At 39.2% G+C, this 22919-nt stretch overlaps 1 protein-coding gene across 5 annotated transcripts in view; it reads right to left on the minus strand.

The window, feature by feature from the left end:
• LOC137412485 (SLIT and NTRK-like protein 2) overlaps positions 1 to 22919 on the minus strand; it is a 267036-nt gene that overhangs the window by 93904 nt on the left and 150213 nt on the right. For 4 of the 5 annotated variants that reach the window (XM_078784342.1, XM_078784338.1, XM_078784339.1 and 1 more), the window contains one exon: positions 21992 to 22398. The exons of the other annotated variant lie outside the window; for it this stretch is intronic. In XM_078784342.1, coding sequence (XP_078640468.1) covers positions 21992 to 22398 — 407 coding nt within the window. The remainder of the gene's footprint in view (positions 1 to 21991; positions 22399 to 22919) is intronic. 5 annotated transcript variants of the gene reach the window in all.

The following is a 22919-nucleotide window of genomic DNA, read 5'->3' on the forward strand; positions in this document are numbered from 1 at the left end:
TTGCTGAGAGAGGAGCAGAAGCATTTCTAGAGTTGAGTGACTGGGACGGAATCCCAACTGATGGTTAGAGATCAGAATGTTCGAAAACAGGAAATACATCAGAAGCAATGATGGATTCCATGACTTTGCATATAATTGGAAGCAAACTCGCTGACCTATATTGCACCCAATGTTAGGTTATCCTTCTTGGGGATGGCAGTGATGTTTGCTGACTTCAATACCCAGGGAGGAGGCCAAACGAGATGACAGTATGAAAACTAGGTGCAATGCATGTAGCCTCACATGCGAAATACAGTACTCCTGGTGTACAACTCAATCCTTCCTTTGGCATTTCCTGCACGAATTTGTACCAACAACATTTTCGCCATGAGCTCGCAAGTGCTCTTCATTCGTAAATTCAATTTGTGTATCACTTTCGTGTTCACATCATGATTTACAAAATAGGCCAATCACGACAGTGGTGGCGGGTGGTTCGTGTGCAGCCACCCGGCTGCTGGTTGCATCATTTTTCTGTGGGCGCGTCTGCCGCTGATGCAATGATCTCTCTATAACCAGTTCTCTGGTACTCATTTCACCAACCTCGGTAGGAAGACAGCCTGAGTCGACCCCACCTGGCGTTAATTCAACGGGATTCAAACAGAGGACCTTAGGATCCCAAGTCCGTCGCCATAACCATTAGGCCAACACCAGGTATATCACCACAGTAACAAGCATTCTGAGTATTGCGCTGCAATACATGTCCCCTACCGGCAGTCTGTCGTCCGGAAAACTGTTGGGGAAATTACCAAGGGTTATTTATCCACAGGTTCTGAATCGTTCCCAATCGCTAATTACCTCAGGACGGGCTCACCTGTGATTCGCACTCGGGACTTCGATTTATACACCTTGCAGACAGGTCAGCAGAAGCACGAGAAAATACGTTGTTGATAAAGAACCTTTCGAGTCGCTAAATATCAATAATTTATTATATTTTCCGGTTCACAATCAATGATGGATGTGTATATATATATGTTGCTCGGCTTGGCTCCGCCCCTCCGGAAAGCGTGCGCTGTGTCAGGCTGTTGACGTTCGCAGACGAGGCTGAGGGCGTGGTGCGGCTTGAGGAGAACTCTAGAATAAACAAGAGATATCCATTTTTAAAATATTTACATTTAATGAACGATACCTGCCAAACCACGTGCCCTATCGCCAATTCCAAAAGGACATTTTAGTGCTGAACAGATCTGTGAAGTTTCCCCTCGATTGGATCAAAAATGAGGGAGGAGCTCGGTTTTAAAGGTTCATGCTTAAAAACGTCATAACTCTGAAACCATGTCATGCATGACGTCATGCTCGTTGACTTTTTTGTTCGTCATGGGTATGCGATTCTGCCTGCAAAGTTTGACCTCGATCTGTTCAGCCGTTGCAGAGAAAAAGGGTTTTTCGTGTTTTCACGAAAAACAATATAGCGACCGAACCACGTGACCTGTGACGTCATATTTACCACTAAATATTCTACAGACCGAGTCCCTCATATGGTGAAAATTTGATCTCAATCGGTCCTATTATTGCAGAGAAAATATTATTTAAAGGAAATTAAAACTTAAAATGGCACTAAGTTAAGGATCATCAGAATTATCAGAATTCCCAAAGTTCAAAGTGCCATAACTTTGTTAAAAATGATCGAAACGTCGAGAAGTTCGAACTTGATCTGTAACTTATCATGAGGAAACCATGTGCCAAGTTTGAAATCATTAGCCTTTAGGGTTTAGAAAACAAGTCCGGAAAACTGTTCTTTGCGTGATGGACTGACAGACTGACAGACTGATGGACTGACAGACGGAGGGACGGCGTGCAAACCTATAGTCCCCTCCGGTGTACACCGGTAGGGGACTAATAAATGCTTGTTGTTGCTGCTTTGGTCTGAGGTAACAAAGGAACCTCTGCAGATTCAAAAGAAAATTAATTACACTTATGGTCTCAGTGCATAATGGACCCTTGGATATTGGCTTAGAAATACACATAAACACATAAACACATACACACATAAACACATACACACATACACACATACAGACATACACACATACAGACATATACACATACACACATAAACACATACACACATACACACATACACACCTAGAGACATATACACATACAAACATACACACATACACACATAAACACATACACACACATAAACACATAAACACATACACACATAAACATATATACACATAAACACATACACACATACAGACATATACACATACACACATAAACACATACACACATCAACACATACACACATACACACATACAGACATATACACATACACACATAAACACATACACACATAAACACATACACATCTACAGACATATACACATACAAACATACACACATAAACACATAAACACATACACACACATACACACATAAACACATAAACACATACACACATATACACATATACACATACACACATAGACACACATAGACACACATACACACATAAACACATATACACATACACACATAAACACATATACACATACACACACAAACACATAAACACATATACACATACACACACATAAACACATAAACACATATACACATACACAAACACACATATACACATACACATACTTACACATACATACACATACATACACATACACATGCATATACGTACACATACTCACACATACACACATGCATATACATACACATATAGTATACACACATGCATATACACACACACACACGCACTACATTGCTTTACAATATGAAAGGAGCATCATATGAAGTCCAAATGGAATGAGCAGCAGACATGTCAGAATGTGATTGATGAAATTTGAAAACTGTTGGATGATTGGGGAAATTCGGAAACTTAAATGGCAAGCTCTACCACCACTACTACTACTACTACTATTACCACTACTACTACTAATACTACTACTACTACTACTACTACTACTACCACTACTCCTCCAATGGCCCAATTCTTCCTATCTTCTTGTGTAAGGGTCGACTGTGGGAGTTTTTGGCCCATGCTTTTCATGAACCACCTGGCCAGGCCTAATATTCAATTAAAGGTGTCAGCAATTTGTTTAATATTCTCCTGATGTATGGTACACGAATTCATACCTCGCCCTGGATGCGAAACACCGGGGTGACAGTTTATAGCTGTGTCAAGATTCAAACCCAGGGTCTGATTTAAGCTATCCTGCCAGGCCATAATATGGCAAGCTCCACCAAAGGATAATGCGATGTGAAAGTGCAATGTGAAATATGTACACCGAACACCGGTGAAGGCAAACCCTGGTTTGTTCACAGCGGATGGACTTCAATGTGCTCCTGGCTGTAGCTGATATATCAGTGAGATAAGGTTCAGTGGAAATTGATGTGAAGTCAAATATAATGTTGTCTGCAGTTGTTGGCTTATTTCTTCAAAATGGTGAACTCCAGGACTCCTGCTCACTTACATTCATTTTCTTTTTCATTTTGTTTTTAGATGGTGAGAAACGGGTTTCATTATTGTACAACAGGAATCAGGATTCCTCGACAATGATGTCTTTCCTGAGACTGAAAGACCAATTATATATCACAACCTCAAGGTAAATTTTTATTGTTTGTTACCTCCGCCACCGAAGGTGGGCAGAGGTTATGTTTTCACCCTTGTCTGTCTGATTGTCTGTCAACATGATGTGTCAAAAGTTGTGGATGGATTCAAACGAAATTTGGTGGACAGGTTGAGTATGTGACACGGACGAAATGATTTGATTTTGGTGAAGATCCGGTTCCAGATCTGGATTTGATAATTTTTAAGTGAATCTTCTCAATTGAAAAATAGGGCCAAAAAGGATATATATCACAATATCGCAAAAAGTTATGAACGGATTCTGACGGAACTTGGTGGGCAGGTTGGGTGTGTAACAAGGAAGAATTCATTCAATTTTGGTGAAAATCCGGATCTAATAATTTCAAAAAGTGATTCTTCATCATTGCGTGATATGGCTAAAAACAATACAAATAGCTCGATTCTCAAAAGGTTATGGATGGATTCTGACGAAACTTGATACACAGGTTGGGTGTGCGACAAGGAAGAAATGATTTGATTTCGGTGAAAATCCGGATCTAATAATTTCAAAAAGTGATTCTTCATCATTGCGTAATATGGCTAAAAACAATACAAATAACACGATATCTCAAAAAGTTATGGATGGATTCTGACGAAACTTGATACACAGGTTGGGTGTGCGACAAGGAAGAAATGATTCGATTTTGGGGAAAATCTGGATCTAATAATTTCAAAAAGTGATTCTTCATCATTGCGTGATGTGGCTAAAAACAATACAAAGAACACGATATCTCAAAAAGTTATGGATGGATTCTGACGGAACTTGGTGGGCAGGTTGGGTGTGTGACAAGGAAGAAATGATTCGATTTTGGGGAAAATCTGGATCTAATAATTTCAAAAAGTGATTCTTCATCATTGAGTGATATGGCTAAAAACAATACAAATAGCACGATATCTCAAAAAGTTATGGGTGGATTCTGATGGAACTTGGTGGGCAGGTTGGGTGTGTAACAAGGAAGAAATGATTCGATTTTGGTGAAAATCTGGATCTAATAATTTCAAAAAGTGATTCTTCATCATTGAGTGATATGGCTAAAAACAATACAAATAGCACGATATCTCAAAAAGTTATGGATGGATTCTGACGAAACTTGACACACATGTTGGGTGTGCGACAAGGAAGAAATGATTTGATTTCGGTGAAAATCCGGATCCAATAATTTCAAAAAGTGATTCTTCATCATTGAGTGATATGGCTAAAAACAATACAAATAACACGATATCTCAAAAAGTTATGGATGGATTCTGACGAAACTTGATAGACAGGTTGGGTGTGCGGCAAGGAAGAAATGTTTCGATTTTCGTGAAAATTCGGATCTAATAATTTCAAAAAGTGATTCTGCATCATTGAGTGATATGGCTAAAAACAACACAAATAGCACGATATCCCAAAAGTTATGGATGGATTCTGACGAAACTTGATAGACAGGTTGGGTGTGCGGCAAGGAAGAAATGATTCGATTTTCGTGAAAATTCGGATCTAATGATTTCAAAAAGTGATTCTGCATCATTGAGTGATATGGCTAAAAACAACACAAATAGCACGATATCCCAAAAGTTATGGATGGATTCTGACGAAACTTGATAGACAGGTTGGGTGTGCGACAAGGAAGAAATGATTCGATTTTCGTGAAAATTCGGATCTAATAATTTCAAAAAGTGATTCTGCATCATTGAGTGATATGGCTAAAAACAACACAAATTGCACGATATCTCAAAAAGTTATGGATGGATTCTGACGAAACTTGATAGACAGGTTGGATGTGCGACAAGGAAGAAATTATTTGATTTCGTTGAAAATCCGGATCCAATAATTTCAAAAAGTGATTCTTCATCATTGAGTGATATGGCTAAAAACAATACAAATAGCACGATATCTCAAAAAGTTATGAACGGATTCGGACAGAACTTTGTGGGCAGGTTGGGCATGTGACAAGGAAGAATTGATTCAATTTTGGTGAAAATCCAGATCCAATTATTTCCAAAAGTGATTCTTCATCATTGAGTGATATGGCTAAAAACAATACAAATAGCACGATATCTCAAAAAGTTATGGGTGGATTCTGACGAAACTTGATAGACAGGTTGGGTGTGCGACAAGGAAGAAATGATTCGATTTTCGTGAAAATCCGGATCTAATAATTTCAAAAAGTGATTCTTCATCGTTGAGTGATTTGGCTAAGAACAATACAAATAGCACGATATCTCAAAAAGTTATGGATGGATTCTGATGAAACTTGATAGACAGGTTGGGTGTGCGACAAGGAAGAAATGATTTGATTTTGTTGAAAATCCGGATCCAATAATTTCAAAAAGTGATTCTTCATCATTGAGTGATATGGCTAAGAACAATACAAATAGCACGATATCTCAAAAAGTTATGGATGGATTCTGATGAAACTTGATAGACAGGTTGGGTGTACGACAAGGAAGAAATGATTCGATTTAGGTGAAAATCCAGATCTAATAATTTCAAAAAGTGATTCTTCATCTTTGAGTGATATGGCTAAAAACAATACAAATAGCACGATATCTCAAAAAGTTATGGATGGATTCTGACGAAACTTGATAGACAGGTTGGGTATTTGACAAGGAATAAATGATTTGATTTCGTTGAAAATCCGGATCCAATAATTTCAAAAAGTGATTCTTCATCATTGAGTGATATGGCCAAAAACAATACAAATAGCACGATATTTCAAAAAGTTATGGATGGATTTTGATGGAACTTGATAGACAGGTTGGGTGTGCGACAAGGAAGAAATGATTCGATTTTGGTGAAAATCCGGATCTAATAATTTCAAAAAGTGATTCTTCATCATTGAGTGACATGGCTAAAAACAATATAAATAGCACGATATCTCAAAACGTTATGGATGGATTCTGACGAAAATTGATAGACAGGTTGGGTGTGCGACAAGGAAGAAATGATTCGATTTTAGTGAAAATCTGGATCTAATAATTTCAAAAAGTGATTCTTCATCATTGCGTAATATGGCTAAAAACAATACAAATAACACGATATCTCAAAAAGTTATGGATGGATTCTGACGAAACTTGATACACAGGTTGGGTGTGCGACAAGGAAGAAATGATTCGATTTTGGGGAAAATCTGGATCTAATAATTTCAAAAAGTGATTCTTCATCATTGCGTGATGTGGCTAAAAACAATACAAAGAACACGATATCTCAAAAAGTTATGGATGGATTCTGACGGAACTTGGTGGGCAGGTTGGGTGTGCGACAAGGAAGAAATGATTCGATTTTGGGGAAAATCTGGATCTAATAATTTCAAAAAGTGATTCTTCATCATTGAGTGATATGGCTAAAAACAATACAAATAGCACGATATCTCAAAAAGTTATGGGTGGATTCTGATGGAACTTGGTGGGCAGGTTGGGTGTGTAACAAGGAAGAAATGATTCGATTTTGGTGAAAATCTGGATCTAATAATTTCAAAAAGTGATTCTTCATCATTGAGTGATATGGCTAAAAACAATACAAATAGCACGATATCTCAAAAAGTTATGGATGGATTCTGACGAAACTTGACACACATGTTGGGTGTGCGACAAGGAAGAAATGATTTGATTTCGGTGAAAATCCGGATCCAATAATTTCAAAAAGTGATTCTTCATCATTGAGTGATATGGCTAAAAACAATACAAATAACACGATATCTCAAAAAGTTATGGATGGATTCTGACGAAACTTGATAGACAGGTTGGGTGTGCGGCAAGGAAGAAATGTTTCGATTTTCGTGAAAATTCGGATCTAATAATTTCAAAAAGTGATTCTGCATCATTGAGTGATATGGCTAAAAACAACACAAATAGCACGATATCCCAAAAGTTATGGATGGATTCTGACGAAACTTGATAGACAGGTTGGGTGTGCGGCAAGGAAGAAATGATTCGATTTTCGTGAAAATTCGGATCTAATGATTTCAAAAAGTGATTCTGCATCATTGAGTGATATGGCTAAAAACAACACAAATAGCACGATATCCCAAAAGTTATGGATGGATTCTGACGAAACTTGATAGACAGGTTGGGTGTGCGACAAGGAAGAAATGATTCGATTTTCGTGAAAATTCGGATCTAATAATTTCAAAAAGTGATTCTGCATCATTGAGTGATATGGCTAAAAACAACACAAATTGCACGATATCTCAAAAAGTTATGGATGGATTCTGACGAAACTTGATAGACAGGTTGGATGTGCGACAAGGAAGAAATTATTTGATTTCGTTGAAAATCCGGATCCAATAATTTCAAAAAGTGATTCTTCATCATTGAGTGATATGGCTAAAAACAATACAAATAGCACGATATCTCAAAAAGTTACGAACGGATTCGGACAGAACTTTGTGGGCAGGTTGGGCATGTGACAAGGAAGAATTGATTCAATTTTGGTGAAAATCCAGATCCAATCATTTCCAAAAGTGATTCTTCATCATTGAGTGATATGGCTAAAAACAATACAAATAGCACGATATCTCAAAAAGTTATGGGTGGATTCTGACGAAACTTGATAGACAGGTTGGGTGTGCGACAAGGAAGAAATGATTCGATTTTGGTGAAAATCCGGATCTAATAATTTCAAAAAGTGATTCTTCATCGTTGAGTGATTTGGCTAAGAACAATACAAATAGCACGATATCTCAAAAAGTTATGGATGGATTCTGATGAAACTTGATAGACAGGTTGGGTGTGCGACAAGGAAGAAATGATTTGATTTTGTTGAAAATCCGGATCCAATAATTTCAAAAAGTGATTCTTCATCATTGAGTGATATGGCTAAGAACAATACAAATAGCACGATATCTCAAAAAGTTATGGATGGATTCTGATGAAACTTGATAGACAGGTTGGGTGTGCGACAAGGAAGAAATGATTCGATTTAGGTGAAAATCCAGATCTAATAATTTCAAAAAGTGATTCTTCATCTTTGAGTGATATGGCTAAAAACAATACAAATAGCACGATATCTCAAAAAGTTATGGATGGATTCTGACGAAACTTGATAGACAGGTTGGGTATTTGACAAGGAATAAATGATTTGATTTCGTTGAAAATCCGGATCCAATAATTTCAAAAAGTGATTCTTCATCATTGAGTGATATGGCCAAAAACAATACAAATAGCACGATATTTCAAAAAGTTATGGATGGATTTTGATGGAACTTGATAGACAGGTTGGGTGTGCGACAAGGAAGAAATGATTCGATTTTGGTGAAAATCCGGATCTAATAATTTCAAAAAGTGATTCTTCATCATTGAGTGACATGGCTAAAAACAATATAAATAGCACGATATCTCAAAACGTTATGGATGGATTCTGACGAAACTTGATAGACAGGTTGGGTGTGCGACAAGGAAGAAATGATTCGATTTTAGTGAAAATCTGGATCTAATAATTTCAAAAAGTGATTCTTCATCATTGCGTAATATGGCTAAAAACAATACAAATAACACGATATCTCAAAAAGTTATGGATGGATTCTGACGAAACTTGATACACAGGTTGGGTGTGCGACAAGGAAGAAATGATTCGATTTTGGGGAAAATCTGGATCTAATAATTTCAAAAAGTGATTCTTCATCATTGCGTGATGTGGCTAAAAACAATACAAAGAACACGATATCTCAAAAAGTTATGGATGGATTCTGACGGAACTTGGTGGGCAGGTTGGGTGTGCGACAAGGAAGAAATGATTCGATTTTGGGGAAAATCTGGATCTAATAATTTCAAAAAGTGATTCTTCATCATTGAGTGATATGGCTAAAAACAATACAAATAGCACGATATCTCAAAAAGTTATGGGTGGATTCTGATGGAACTTGGTGGGCAGGTTGGGTGTGTAACAAGGAAGAAATGATTCGATTTTGGTGAAAATCTGGATCTAATAATTTCAAAAAGTGATTCTTCATCATTGAGTGATATGGCTAAAAACAATACAAATAGCACGATATCTCAAAAAGTTATGGATGGATTCTGACGAAACTTGACACACATGTTGGGTGTGCGACAAGGAAGAAATGATTTGATTTCGGTGAAAATCCGGATCCAATAATTTCAAAAAGTGATTCTTCATCATTGAGTGATATGGCTAAAAACAATACAAATAACACGATATCTCAAAAAGTTATGGATGGATTCTGACGAAACTTGATAGACAGGTTGGGTGTGCGGCAAGGAAGAAATGTTTCGATTTTCGTGAAAATTCGGATCTAATAATTTCAAAAAGTGATTCTGCATCATTGAGTGATATGGCTAAAAACAACACAAATAGCACGATATCCCAAAAGTTATGGATGGATTCTGACGAAACTTGATAGACAGGTTGGGTGTGCGGCAAGGAAGAAATGATTCGATTTTCGTGAAAATTCGGATCTAATGATTTCAAAAAGTGATTCTGCATCATTGAGTGATATGGCTAAAAACAACACAAATAGCACGATATCCCAAAAGTTATGGATGGATTCTGACGAAACTTGATAGACAGGTTGGGTGTGCGACAAGGAAGAAATGATTCGATTTTCGTGAAAATTCGGATCTAATAATTTCAAAAAGTGATTCTGCATCATTGAGTGATATGGCTAAAAACAACACAAATTGCACGATATCTCAAAAAGTTATGGATGGATTCTGACGAAACTTGATAGACAGGTTGGATGTGCGACAAGGAAGAAATTATTTGATTTCGTTGAAAATCCGGATCCAATAATTTCAAAAAGTGATTCTTCATCATTGAGTGATATGGCTAAAAACAATACAAATAGCACGATATCTCAAAAAGTTATGAACGGATTCGGACAGAACTTTGTGGGCAGGTTGGGCATGTGACAAGGAAGAATTGATTCAATTTTGGTGAAAATCCAGATCCAATCATTTCCAAAAGTGATTCTTCATCATTGAGTGATATGGCTAAAAACAATACAAATAGCACGATATCTCAAAAAGTTATGGGTGGATTCTGACGAAACTTGATAGACAGGTTGGGTGTGCGACAAGGAAGAAATGATTCGATTTTGGTGAAAATCCGGATCTAATAATTTCAAAAAGTGATTCTTCATCGTTGAGTGATTTGGCTAAGAACAATACAAATAGCACGATATCTCAAAAAGTTATGGATGGATTCTGATGAAACTTGATAGACAGGTTGGGTGTGCGACAAGGAAGAAATGATTTGATTTTGTTGAAAATCCGGATCCAATAATTTCAAAAAGTGATTCTTCATCATTGAGTGATATGGCTAAGAACAATACAAATAGCACGATATCTCAAAAAGTTATGGATGGATTCTGATGAAACTTGATAGACAGGTTGGGTGTGCGACAAGGAAGAAATGATTCGATTTAGGTGAAAATCCAGATCTAATAATTTCAAAAAGTGATTCTTCATCTTTGAGTGATATGGCTAAAAACAATACAAATAGCACGATATCTCAAAAAGTTATGGATGGATTCTGACGAAACTTGATAGACAGGTTGGGTATTTGACAAGGAATAAATGATTTGATTTCGTTGAAAATCCGGATCCAATAATTTCAAAAAGTGATTCTTCATCATTGAGTGATATGGCCAAAAACAATACAAATAGCACGATATTTCAAAAAGTTATGGATGGATTTTGATGGAACTTGATAGACAGGTTGGGTGTGCGACAAGGAAGAAATGATTCGATTTTGGTGAAAATCCGGATCTAATAATTTCAAAAAGTGATTCTGCATCATTGAGTGATATGGCTAAAAACAATACAAATAACACGATATCTCAAAAAGTTATGGATGGATTCTGACGAAACTTGATAGACAGGTTGGGTGTGCGGCAAGGAAGAAATGTTTCGATTTTCGTGAAAATTCGGATCTAATAATTTCAAAAAGTGATTCTGCATCATTGAGTGATATGGCTAAAAACAACACAAATAGCACGATATCCCAAAAGTTATGGATGGATTCTGACGAAACTTGATAGACAGGTTGGGTGTGCGGCAAGGAAGAAATGATTCGATTTTCGTGAAAATTCGGATCTAATGATTTCAAAAAGTGATTCTGCATCATTGAGTGATATGGCTAAAAACAACACAAATAGCACGATATCCCAAAAGTTATGGATGGATTCTGACGAAACTTGATAGACAGGTTGGGTGTGCGACAAGGAAGAAATGATTCGATTTTCGTGAAAATTCGGATCTAATAATTTCAAAAAGTGATTCTGCATCATTGAGTGATATGGCTAAAAACAACACAAATTGCACGATATCTCAAAAAGTTATGGATGGATTCTGACGAAACTTGATAGACAGGTTGGATGTGCGACAAGGAAGAAATTATTTGATTTCGTTGAAAATCCGGATCCAATAATTTCAAAAAGTGATTCTTCATCATTGAGTGATATGGCTAAAAACAATACAAATAGCACGATATCTCAAAAAGTTATGAACGGATTCGGACAGAACTTTGTGGGCAGGTTGGGCATGTGACAAGGAAGAATTGATTCAATTTTGGTGAAAATCCAGATCCAATCATTTCCAAAAGTGATTCTTCATCATTGAGTGATATGGCTAAAAACAATACAAATAGCACGATATCTCAAAAAGTTATGGGTGGATTCTGACGAAACTTGATAGACAGGTTGGGTGTGCGACAAGGAAGAAATGATTCGATTTTGGTGAAAATCCGGATCTAATAATTTCAAAAAGTGATTCTTCATCGTTGAGTGATTTGGCTAAGAACAATACAAATAGCACGATATCTCAAAAAGTTATGGATGGATTCTGATGAAACTTGATAGACAGGTTGGGTGTGCGACAAGGAAGAAATGATTTGATTTTGTTGAAAATCCGGATCCAATAATTTCAAAAAGTGATTCTTCATCATTGAGTGATATGGCTAAGAACAATACAAATAGCACGATATCTCAAAAAGTTATGGATGGATTCTGATGAAACTTGATAGACAGGTTGGGTGTGCGACAAGGAAGAAATGATTCGATTTAGGTGAAAATCCAGATCTAATAATTTCAAAAAGTGATTCTTCATCTTTGAGTGATATGGCTAAAAACAATACAAATAGCACGATATCTCAAAAAGTTATGGATGGATTCTGACGAAACTTGATAGACAGGTTGGGTATTTGACAAGGAATAAATGATTTGATTTCGTTGAAAATCCGGATCCAATAATTTCAAAAAGTGATTCTTCATCATTGAGTGATATGGCCAAAAACAATACAAATAGCACGATATTTCAAAAAGTTATGGATGGATTTTGATGGAACTTGATAGACAGGTTGGGTGTGCGACAAGGAAGAAATGATTCGATTTTGGTGAAAATCCGGATCTAATAATTTCAAAAAGTGATTCTTCATCATTGAGTGACATGGCTAAAAACAATATAAATAGCACGATATCTCAAAACGTTATGGATGGATTCTGACGAAACTTGATAGACAGGTTGGGTGTGCGACAAGGAAGAAATGATTCGATTTTAGTGAAAATCTGGATCTAATAATTTCAAAAAGTGATTCTTCATCATTGCGTAATATGGCTAAAAACAATACAAATAACACGATATCTCAAAAAGTTATGGATGGATTCTGACGAAACTTGATACACAGGTTGGGTGTGCGACAAGGAAGAAATGATTCGATTTTGGGGAAAATCTGGATCTAATAATTTCAAAAAGTGATTCTTCATCATTGCGTGATGTGGCTAAAAACAATACAAAGAACACGATATCTCAAAAAGTTATGGATGGATTCTGACGGAACTTGGTGGGCAGGTTGGGTGTGCGACAAGGAAGAAATGATTCGATTTTGGGGAAAATCTGGATCTAATAATTTCAAAAAGTGATTCTTCATCATTGAGTGATATGGCTAAAAACAATACAAATAGCACGATATCTCAAAAAGTTATGGGTGGATTCTGATGGAACTTGGTGGGCAGGTTGGGTGTGTAACAAGGAAGAAATGATTCGATTTTGGTGAAAATCTGGATCTAATAATTTCAAAAAGTGATTCTTCATCATTGAGTGATATGGCTAAAAACAATACAAATAGCACGATATCTCAAAAAGTTATGGATGGATTCTGACGAAACTTGACACACATGTTGGGTGTGCGACAAGGAAGAAATGATTTGATTTCGGTGAAAATCCGGATCCAATAATTTCAAAAAGTGATTCTTCATCATTGAGTGATATGGCTAAAAACAATACAAATAACACGATATCTCAAAAAGTTATGGATGGATTCTGACGAAACTTGATAGACAGGTTGGGTGTGCGGCAAGGAAGAAATGTTTCGATTTTCGTGAAAATTCGGATCTAATAATTTCAAAAAGTGATTCTGCATCATTGAGTGATATGGCTAAAAACAACACAAATAGCACGATATCCCAAAAGTTATGGATGGATTCTGACGAAACTTGATAGACAGGTTGGGTGTGCGGCAAGGAAGAAATGATTCGATTTTCGTGAAAATTCGGATCTAATGATTTCAAAAAGTGATTCTGCATCATTGAGTGATATGGCTAAAAACAACACAAATAGCACGATATCCCAAAAGTTATGGATGGATTCTGACGAAACTTGATAGACAGGTTGGGTGTGCGACAAGGAAGAAATGATTCGATTTTCGTGAAAATTCGGATCTAATAATTTCAAAAAGTGATTCTGCATCATTGAGTGATATGGCTAAAAACAACACAAATTGCACGATATCTCAAAAAGTTATGGATGGATTCTGACGAAACTTGATAGACAGGTTGGATGTGCGACAAGGAAGAAATTATTTGATTTCGTTGAAAATCCGGATCCAATAATTTCAAAAAGTGATTCTTCATCATTGAGTGATATGGCTAAAAACAATACAAATAGCACGATATCTCAAAAAGTTATGAACGGATTCGGACAGAACTTTGTGGGCAGGTTGGGCATGTGACAAGGAAGAATTGATTCAATTTTGGTGAAAATCCAGATCCAATCATTTCCAAAAGTGATTCTTCATCATTGAGTGATATGGCTAAAAACAATACAAATAGCACGATATCTCAAAAAGTTATGGGTGGATTCTGACGAAACTTGATAGACAGGTTGGGTGTGCGACAAGGAAGAAATGATTCGATTTTGGTGAAAATCCGGATCTAATAATTTCAAAAAGTGATTCTTCATCGTTGAGTGATTTGGCTAAGAACAATACAAATAGCACGATATCTCAAAAAGTTATGGATGGATTCTGATGAAACTTGATAGACAGGTTGGGTGTGCGACAAGGAAGAAATGATTTGATTTTGTTGAAAATCCGGATCCAATAATTTCAAAAAGTGATTCTTCATCATTGAGTGATATGGCTAAGAACAATACAAATAGCACGATATCTCAAAAAGTTATGGATGGATTCTGATGAAACTTGATAGACAGGTTGGGTGTGCGACAAGGAAGAAATGATTCGATTTAGGTGAAAATCCAGATCTAATAATTTCAAAAAGTGATTCTTCATCTTTGAGTGATATGGCTAAAAACAATACAAATAGCACGATATCTCAAAAAGTTATGGATGGATTCTGACGAAACTTGATAGACAGGTTGGGTATTTGACAAGGAATAAATGATTTGATTTCGTTGAAAATCCGGATCCAATAATTTCAAAAAGTGATTCTTCATCATTGAGTGATATGGCCAAAAACAATACAAATAGCACGATATTTCAAAAAGTTATGGATGGATTTTGATGGAACTTGATAGACAGGTTGGGTGTGCGACAAGGAAGAAATGATTCGATTTTGGTGAAAATCCGGATCTAATAATTTCAAAAAGTGATTCTTCATCATTGAGTGACATGGCTAAAAACAATATAAATAGCACGATATCTCAAAACGTTATGGATGGATTCTGACGAAACTTGATAGACAGGTTGGGTGTGCGACAAGGAAGAAATGATTCGATTTTAGTGAAAATCTTCGTCCTCGTCCTGGAGGCGGGGTTGCTATCTTTATCAAAAACTCTCTTCCTCACTCGCCCTGCACTGCACTCTCTCCACCTCACCCCCAGGAATACCTCTGGCTACGGCTTCCCCTTCGCTCCCACCTCTTGTTCATATGTGTGTTGTACCGTCCACCAAACAGTGATGACTCCATCTACATCTCGCTGTCTGATGATATGGACCAACTTCTATCTACTCATCCCAACTCTCTCTTCCTCATATGTGGTGATTTCAACTGTCATCATGCCAGTTGGCTGGGTGTGGGTACCTCTCTCACCAGCCATGGCTCCTCAGCAAAGGACTTCTGCGACTCACTGGGACTGACACAATCTGTCAATTTCCCGACCCGGATCTCAGTCAACGGAACATCTTCTCTTCTGGACTTGGTTATGACTAACTTCCCTGAAAATGTCTGCTGCTCTTCTTCTGCTCCGATCGGATCATCTGATCATGTCCTTGTTAAAGTGGACATCTCTCTGACCATCCTCAGGGAGCCTGCTCAGCGTCGACGAGTCTGGCATTTCACTCAGGCCAACTGGCACGGTCTTCAAGCAGCCATCAATCATCTGGACTGGTCTCCCATCTCTACCACCTCTGACATCAACTCATCCTGGGAATTCTTCCAAAGTAAATTGCTCTCTCTCATGCACAGATTTATCCCATCTCGTCTTCAGTTGTCATACCCTTCCTCCCGTCCATGGTACACGGAATCTTGTGGTGAGGCTGTTGCCCAGAAACAACTTGCCTTCGTCTCCTGGAAAGCAAATCCAACGGAAGGAAATCTCATTTCCTTTCACAAAGCCCGAAACAAGTGTGTGTCCACCCTCAGGAGAGCCAGGAAACAATATCTCTCCGTTCTCAAGACCGAACTCTCTTATCTGTCTCCCTCTTCCAAATCCTGGTGGCGTCTGGTCAAATCCGTTTCTGGTGTTTGTTCCCCCTCCATCCCCTCCCTTACCTCAAACGGCTCCACAGCTGACTCCGCACGTGAAAAAGCTGAATGCCTCAACTCTGTGTTTGCCTCTAAATCTTGTGTCCCAAACCCATCCCTCTCTGTACCCACCATACCCAGTCGTACCCTGCTGCTCCTGGACTCCGTGTCCTTTCCTCCTGACAAGGTGGAAAAGTTTCTGTCAACCCTCGACTCTGATTCTGCAACTGGACCCGACGGCATCAGCCCACGGGTCCTAAAATCCTGCTCTGCTGCTCTATCTCACCCTCTCTCTGTTCTCTTCACCCTCTCTTTTGCTCAAGGTCAACTGCCATCTGCTTGGAAATCAGCCAACATCACCGCTTTGCACAAAAAAGGTGCAAAAACAGATCCTAGCAACTACAGACCAATCAGCCTTCTCCCAATTATCAGCAAAGTCATGGAATCCATCATTGCTTCTGATATGAAATCTTTCCTCTTCTCCAATGGCTTGATCTCTGATCATCAATTTGGTTTCAGACCAGGTCACTCTACTCTGGACATGCTGCTTCTGCTGTCTCAACAATGGATGGAGGTCCTCAATGCCAAACAGGAAATTAGAGCTGTCTCCCTCGACATATCACGTGCCTTCGACACGGTCTGGCACCCCGCTCTGCTCACCAAACTCTCCTCCTTTGGTATCCATGGAAATCTCCACGCATGGCTGGCGGACTTCCTCTCTAGTCGTCGTCAACGTGTGGCCCTGAATGGGTTTCTCTCATCTCCTCTTCCTGTTCAGGCTGGAGTTCCCCAAGGCAGTGTTCTGGGCCCCGTGCTTTTTCTGGTCTTCATCAATGATCTCTCTGACTCTCTCGAAAATCCTCTCTATCTCTTTGCTGATGACTCCACTCTCTGCCGCTCCATTCCTCTTCCCTCAGATCGGCAGTCTGCTGCCTCCTCACTCTCTGAAGACCTGGACAAAATCACAGACTGGTCAAACAAGTGGAACATGTCTTTCAATCCTGACAAATCTCACACTCTTACTATGTCTCTCCGAAAAGATCGACTGGACAACCCTCCCATCTACTTTCTCAACAATCCTCTCCAAGAAGTTCTGTCGCTCAAGATTTTGGGTCTCACTATCTGCCATGATCTTTCTTGGGAAAACCACATTTCCAAGCTGGCCTCCAAAGCCAGTCGCCGACTGGGCATCCTCCGTCGTGCGAAGTCCTTCCTCGGCACACCTGAGCTCCTCACCACATACAAGGCTTTCATCCGCAGCTCAATGGAATACTGTTCTCCCCTATGGGCCGGTGCTCCTGCCTCACACCTAGCTCGGCTTCACGCTGTTGAAACCAAAGCTTTCAGAATTATTGGAATCTCCCGCGATGAAGCTATCTCTGAGGGCCTTTCACTCACTCACCGCAGGCAGGTAGGTGGTCTTTCTGTCTTCTACCGACTCCTCTCCGGCCTTGCACCCCCAGCTCTCTCTGTGCTCTGTCCCCCAAATATTCCTACAGGTCGCACAAGATCTGCCAGCAACCCTCTGATGGTTAAACTGCCGAAATCTCGGCTCTCCGCTCACCTTCACTCTTTCATTCCTCTTTTCTCCCGCCTCTGGAACAAACTCCCTCACTCCCTTCAATCCCACTCCTCCCTCCAGGTCTTTAAAACAGCTGTTCACCACCATCTCTTATCTTCCCCCATCCAAAACCTTGATCTTTTCTACCCCCGCTAATTCACCCCAGATCCACCTTGTTTGAAATTCCAACTTCTTTCCTGGAAGTCCTGGCAGTGTCCATATGTTTTATACCTCTCCCACTGCCCCCTTCCCACGCCCCCCCCCCCCCCAAAGCCCTCGCCCTCTCTCAGATCTCTCGATGTCTCCATGTCTCTCGGTCCCTGCTCTCAAATGTTGTGTTTGTGTCCTTCCCCCTCTCTCCCCATCTTGTCTACCGCTCCCTATGTTATATGTTTTATGTGTCGGTTTGTCTTTCTGTGTGTTCATGTGATTAATGTTCGCTCTTTCACGAGCCTCGATATTGCAAAAAAAAAAAAAAAAAAAAAAAAAAAAAAAAAAAAAAAAAATCTGGATCTAATAATTTCAAAAAGTGATTCTTCATCATTCAGTGATATGGCTAAAAACAATACAAATAACACGATATCTCAAAAAGATATGGGTGGATTCTGACGAAACTTGATACACAGGTTGGGTGTGCGACAAGGAAGAAATGATTTGATTTCGGTGAAAATCCGGATCCAATAATTTCAAAAAGTGAATCTTCATCATTGAGTGATATGGCTAAAAACAATACAAATAGCACGATATCTCAAAAAGTTATGGATGGATTCTGACGAAACTTGATAGACAGGTTGGGTTTGTGACAAGGAAGAAATGATTCGATTTTGGTGAAGATCTGTTTTTAATTTACAAGTGATCTTTAATCATGGAGAGATAAAGCCAATAACGATATTTAGCATGATATCTCAAAATATTTAGGACGATTTATGACAAAACTTGGTGGATGAGTTGGTTAGGTGAAAAGAACGAAATGATTAGATTTTAGTTCAGGTCCGGATGCATCTCTGACCTATCTGTGGGATACAAAACGTAAACTGTTCAACCTGGTGGAGGTATGCTCTCCACCACGTGCTGTTCTCGTTCACAATGTTTCATCATCTCCGCCAAATGTTGATGCAAGCGATGCATGGAAGGACGAGACTAGACGTTTATGATGAGCCGCTTGTAATGATGTTTCAGACTCATTGGTGAATGAATGAATAGTCCCTATTACGTGATGGCTTCGAACAATGGTCATGCTTTGCTTGGAAAGCCTACAGTACAGATTTGAACACCGCTTCATGAACCCGAGGTGCATGGTACTTCACATGACGTCATTTTTTTCCATTACGTCATAATCTTGCTATCTGCATGGATCGATGTACAAGCTTATACACGTGCCTGAGTCATTGTTGGTGAAAAGTGAAAGACAATGATGAACTCACGTATAGGAAGAATGTTGCCTTATTTGGCTAGTTTATCTATTACATCACATCCCACTCACCTCTTTTCCTCTGTTTACAAAGGTGTTCAAGCAGAGATATTATAGTACTAGCCGAAACCCGTGGAACATCCACGGAAGGGAGGATGTGGTGTATGGATAGAGTGTACCATTATGGATGGCATAGGGGAGCGCTCATGGGATCTTCTTCTTCCGTTAAGCTCCAATTTTTTCTCTTTAAGTTAAGTCCAATCAGTCCTCTCTGCTCGAAGTGCTCAGGCCATGCCTTCCCGCTCTCATACTTTTATTGCCGTTCGGTGTAGAAAGGGATTGACATATGGTTCGTCTGTTTCAGCTCGTTATCTTTAAGCTTCCTTACGTCTCGCCACCTGCTACACCTCTCTGAGTTACGAGGATTTATGCAACGCACCCCGAGTATCGCAACGTCACTCCATTTAACTTTATTAAAATGACGATAAAGACATTTCCTTATATATCCTAATTTAAAATGTTCAAGGGAATAAAAAGACCATTTGGTTCACACCATCCATGTTCACACCACTCGACTGTCCAATCAGCGGACGGCTCGCTTCGCCTTCGCCCAGCAGACGCCAATACGATTGCGTCGTAAGATGGCGTCGTATCGGTAGTTAATTGGATGCTTTTGGGCCCCAACGTCGGCTAATTCAGATTTTTCGAGTATGGCTGTACGTGATAAACAAAGAGCGCGGTTCGTAGATCGTAAATCCATTAGTGCCGTGGGCATCGGGTCACTGGGTGCGGCGTAAAAGGGATAACAAAGTCGAGTCCTTACGCTATTATTATATAGCTTGAATACAATTTTAGGATGTACCATATTCCAACGCTTACATTCTGCTCTAAAAAGTACAAATTAACAAGTGACTACAACAATGAGATGCAAAACACGTACAATTTGTGGATGGGAGAATCGCACATCAGGTTGGGTGCTTTGGCTGAAGAACCTTGTCCATTTGGTAGAGTGTTCTCGCATCTGAATTGTCTGGTCGGGAATTGTGTGAACTAAAATTACCCACCTGGTGCAGTGTCAGTAGGGGGCGATGAATGTTGAAGTATGCTCTTGTTAAAGAAGGGGGAGTAAAGCTGGATGGTCCGGATCTGTATTTATTTATTTTCTGTATTTATTTATTTTCGGTATTTATTTATTTATTTTCTGTCTGTATTTATTTATTTTCTGTATTTATTTATTTTCTGTATGTATTTATTTATTTTCTGTATTTATTTATTTTCTGTATTTTTTTTTTTTTTCTGTCTGGATTTATTTTCTGGGCATTTAACATCCCACAGTATCACTCCAAAAGATCAGGCCTTTGTGTCTAGGTACCCTGGGTAAATTCCCTGCCCATAGTTTAAATGGGATTTAGAAGTCAGTTATAAAAGGGATGAGGATGTTAGGTTATAGATGAAGTTATAATCGGGATGTAACGCGATAGAGGCATGATGGGCTTCTCCGGTGTCTAAATTTTCTTGGATATATTGTACACAAAGGAGTTGTTTTTTAAACATGGTAAGTAGAAGCATGTATCTCCTTAACGTATACAAGCCATTTCGAGCATACAGGCTGCCAACTTAACATGCTACACGAAATACTTTGGCACTGTGGAATGTTGTACCCGGCATCCTGCCCGTGCATGAGCACCGCAAATGCAGTAGCATTTGAATCCCGGTGAGTTTGCATCAACCACTGCAGTTAAAACATCTACCAAAGTACGTATGTTGTTGTTCGTTGATCTACTTTATAAATGTTTTCACGAGAAAAAGTAACAAATATGTGGGTTGTGTGCTCACATTTAACTTTATGCCAGGCACACAACTCTTCTTTGCCCTTAGGGTAGGGATGTTGCTGGCTGTGCAGTGTGCTGAGTTCTTAACCCAGAAGTACTGCAAGCCAGGGCAAGAGTTGCTGGTGGCAGCAATGATATCATTTGTATGAACTGTAAATCGCACACATATTCTCATTTTGTTTATCCCAGGATTCTGTATAGCTCACTTAATGTTAATGTTTGAGGATTGAAATGTCAATAACCTAGAAAGTGTGTTGATTTTGTTTTCCGATTCAGACATAGAAGACACAGAAAGCCCAAGCTTTGGGGAACAGACGAGGAGAATGGCTTGAGCACGACACCATGAGAGACATTGTTATGAAGTGAAGCTTGCCAAATGAACTCGCAAGGTGCAAGTTAACGGTGTTTATACATCCAGATATACAATGCATATGTGAAGTAACCTGCACAAGATGGTAGCATCTTAAATGATCTGTTAACGAAGGCCATATGTGGTAAAAACATTATGCCCTGGAAGAAATCTACCTGTTAAAGTGTGGATACATTTGTGTTCGATCATGAGGTGGGTTTCACAAACTTAAAAGATAAATAGGTCAAAATGGAGGATCTCAGGTCAATACAAACCAAGGGAGCTCACCTACCTCTATGTCATTGAGGTGTGTTGACCCAAGATGAAGGACAAGCAAGGAGCCACTGAATGCATAGAAATCTTGCTTGTGCAAGATGCCCAGAACATTATTGGACAGGTACAAGTGGTGACCCTTTCGTGGTGGAGGTGGGTGCCATGGCAAACTTGCGTTGACCAGGCCTTGATCTTCACAGTCCAGCTCCCAAACACCATCTCGTTCCGAGCACTGGCACACCCCCCCAATCTCGCACATGGGAAACAATTTGACAGGCGGTGCCACCTCGTTGCCGAATGGTCCGGCTCCATCGTGCTCTTCAGTGGAACTCCCTGAAGACTTTGCAGCATCTGCCGCAGCTGCTGCCTCCGCCCGGGCCTCCCACTCACCCCGGCCTATTGCAGCTGGAGACATCACTGGATTGACTGACAGATGGAAGCACAGACAAGAAGTTAGTCAAACATCCAGCTATGGTTTTTGATAATTTGTGTACAAGCTTTAAAATGGTGTCCATTACTTAACCAGCCAATACAGCCATCATTACACCGATTTATAAAGCTTTTAGTTTGGTACAGCCAGCAAACGTGGTCCCGTCTGTTGAACTGTCTGCCATGTACAAGGTTGGGTGAAAGTGTCCCAACGTGGGATGGAACTCAAGATTACAATTTTTCTTTAACAGTCACTGCAATTGGCAGAAATTTGAAAGTATTAAACTGAAGAAGAGCCTAGCTTGAGTCAAAGGCAAACTACAGACGATTCCAGTCAGCCTCCGCGACCATTAGTATGTGGTGTTTATGTAGCTTTCTTACCACTTTCAACTTCCACAAGAACATGTTCAGAGGAATTAAATCGAGCATGACAAGAGGGGAAGGAGAACACTCCATGCATCGGTAATGTAGATATATGCTTTATACAGATGTCAAGGCCCACGACAAAGCTGCCTTTC

The sequence above is a fragment of the Myxine glutinosa genome, chromosome 9, assembly GCF_964187855.1.
Source record: "Myxine glutinosa chromosome 9, kmMyxGlut1.1, whole genome shotgun sequence".
NCBI lineage: Eukaryota > Metazoa > Chordata > Myxini > Myxiniformes > Myxinidae > Myxine > Myxine glutinosa.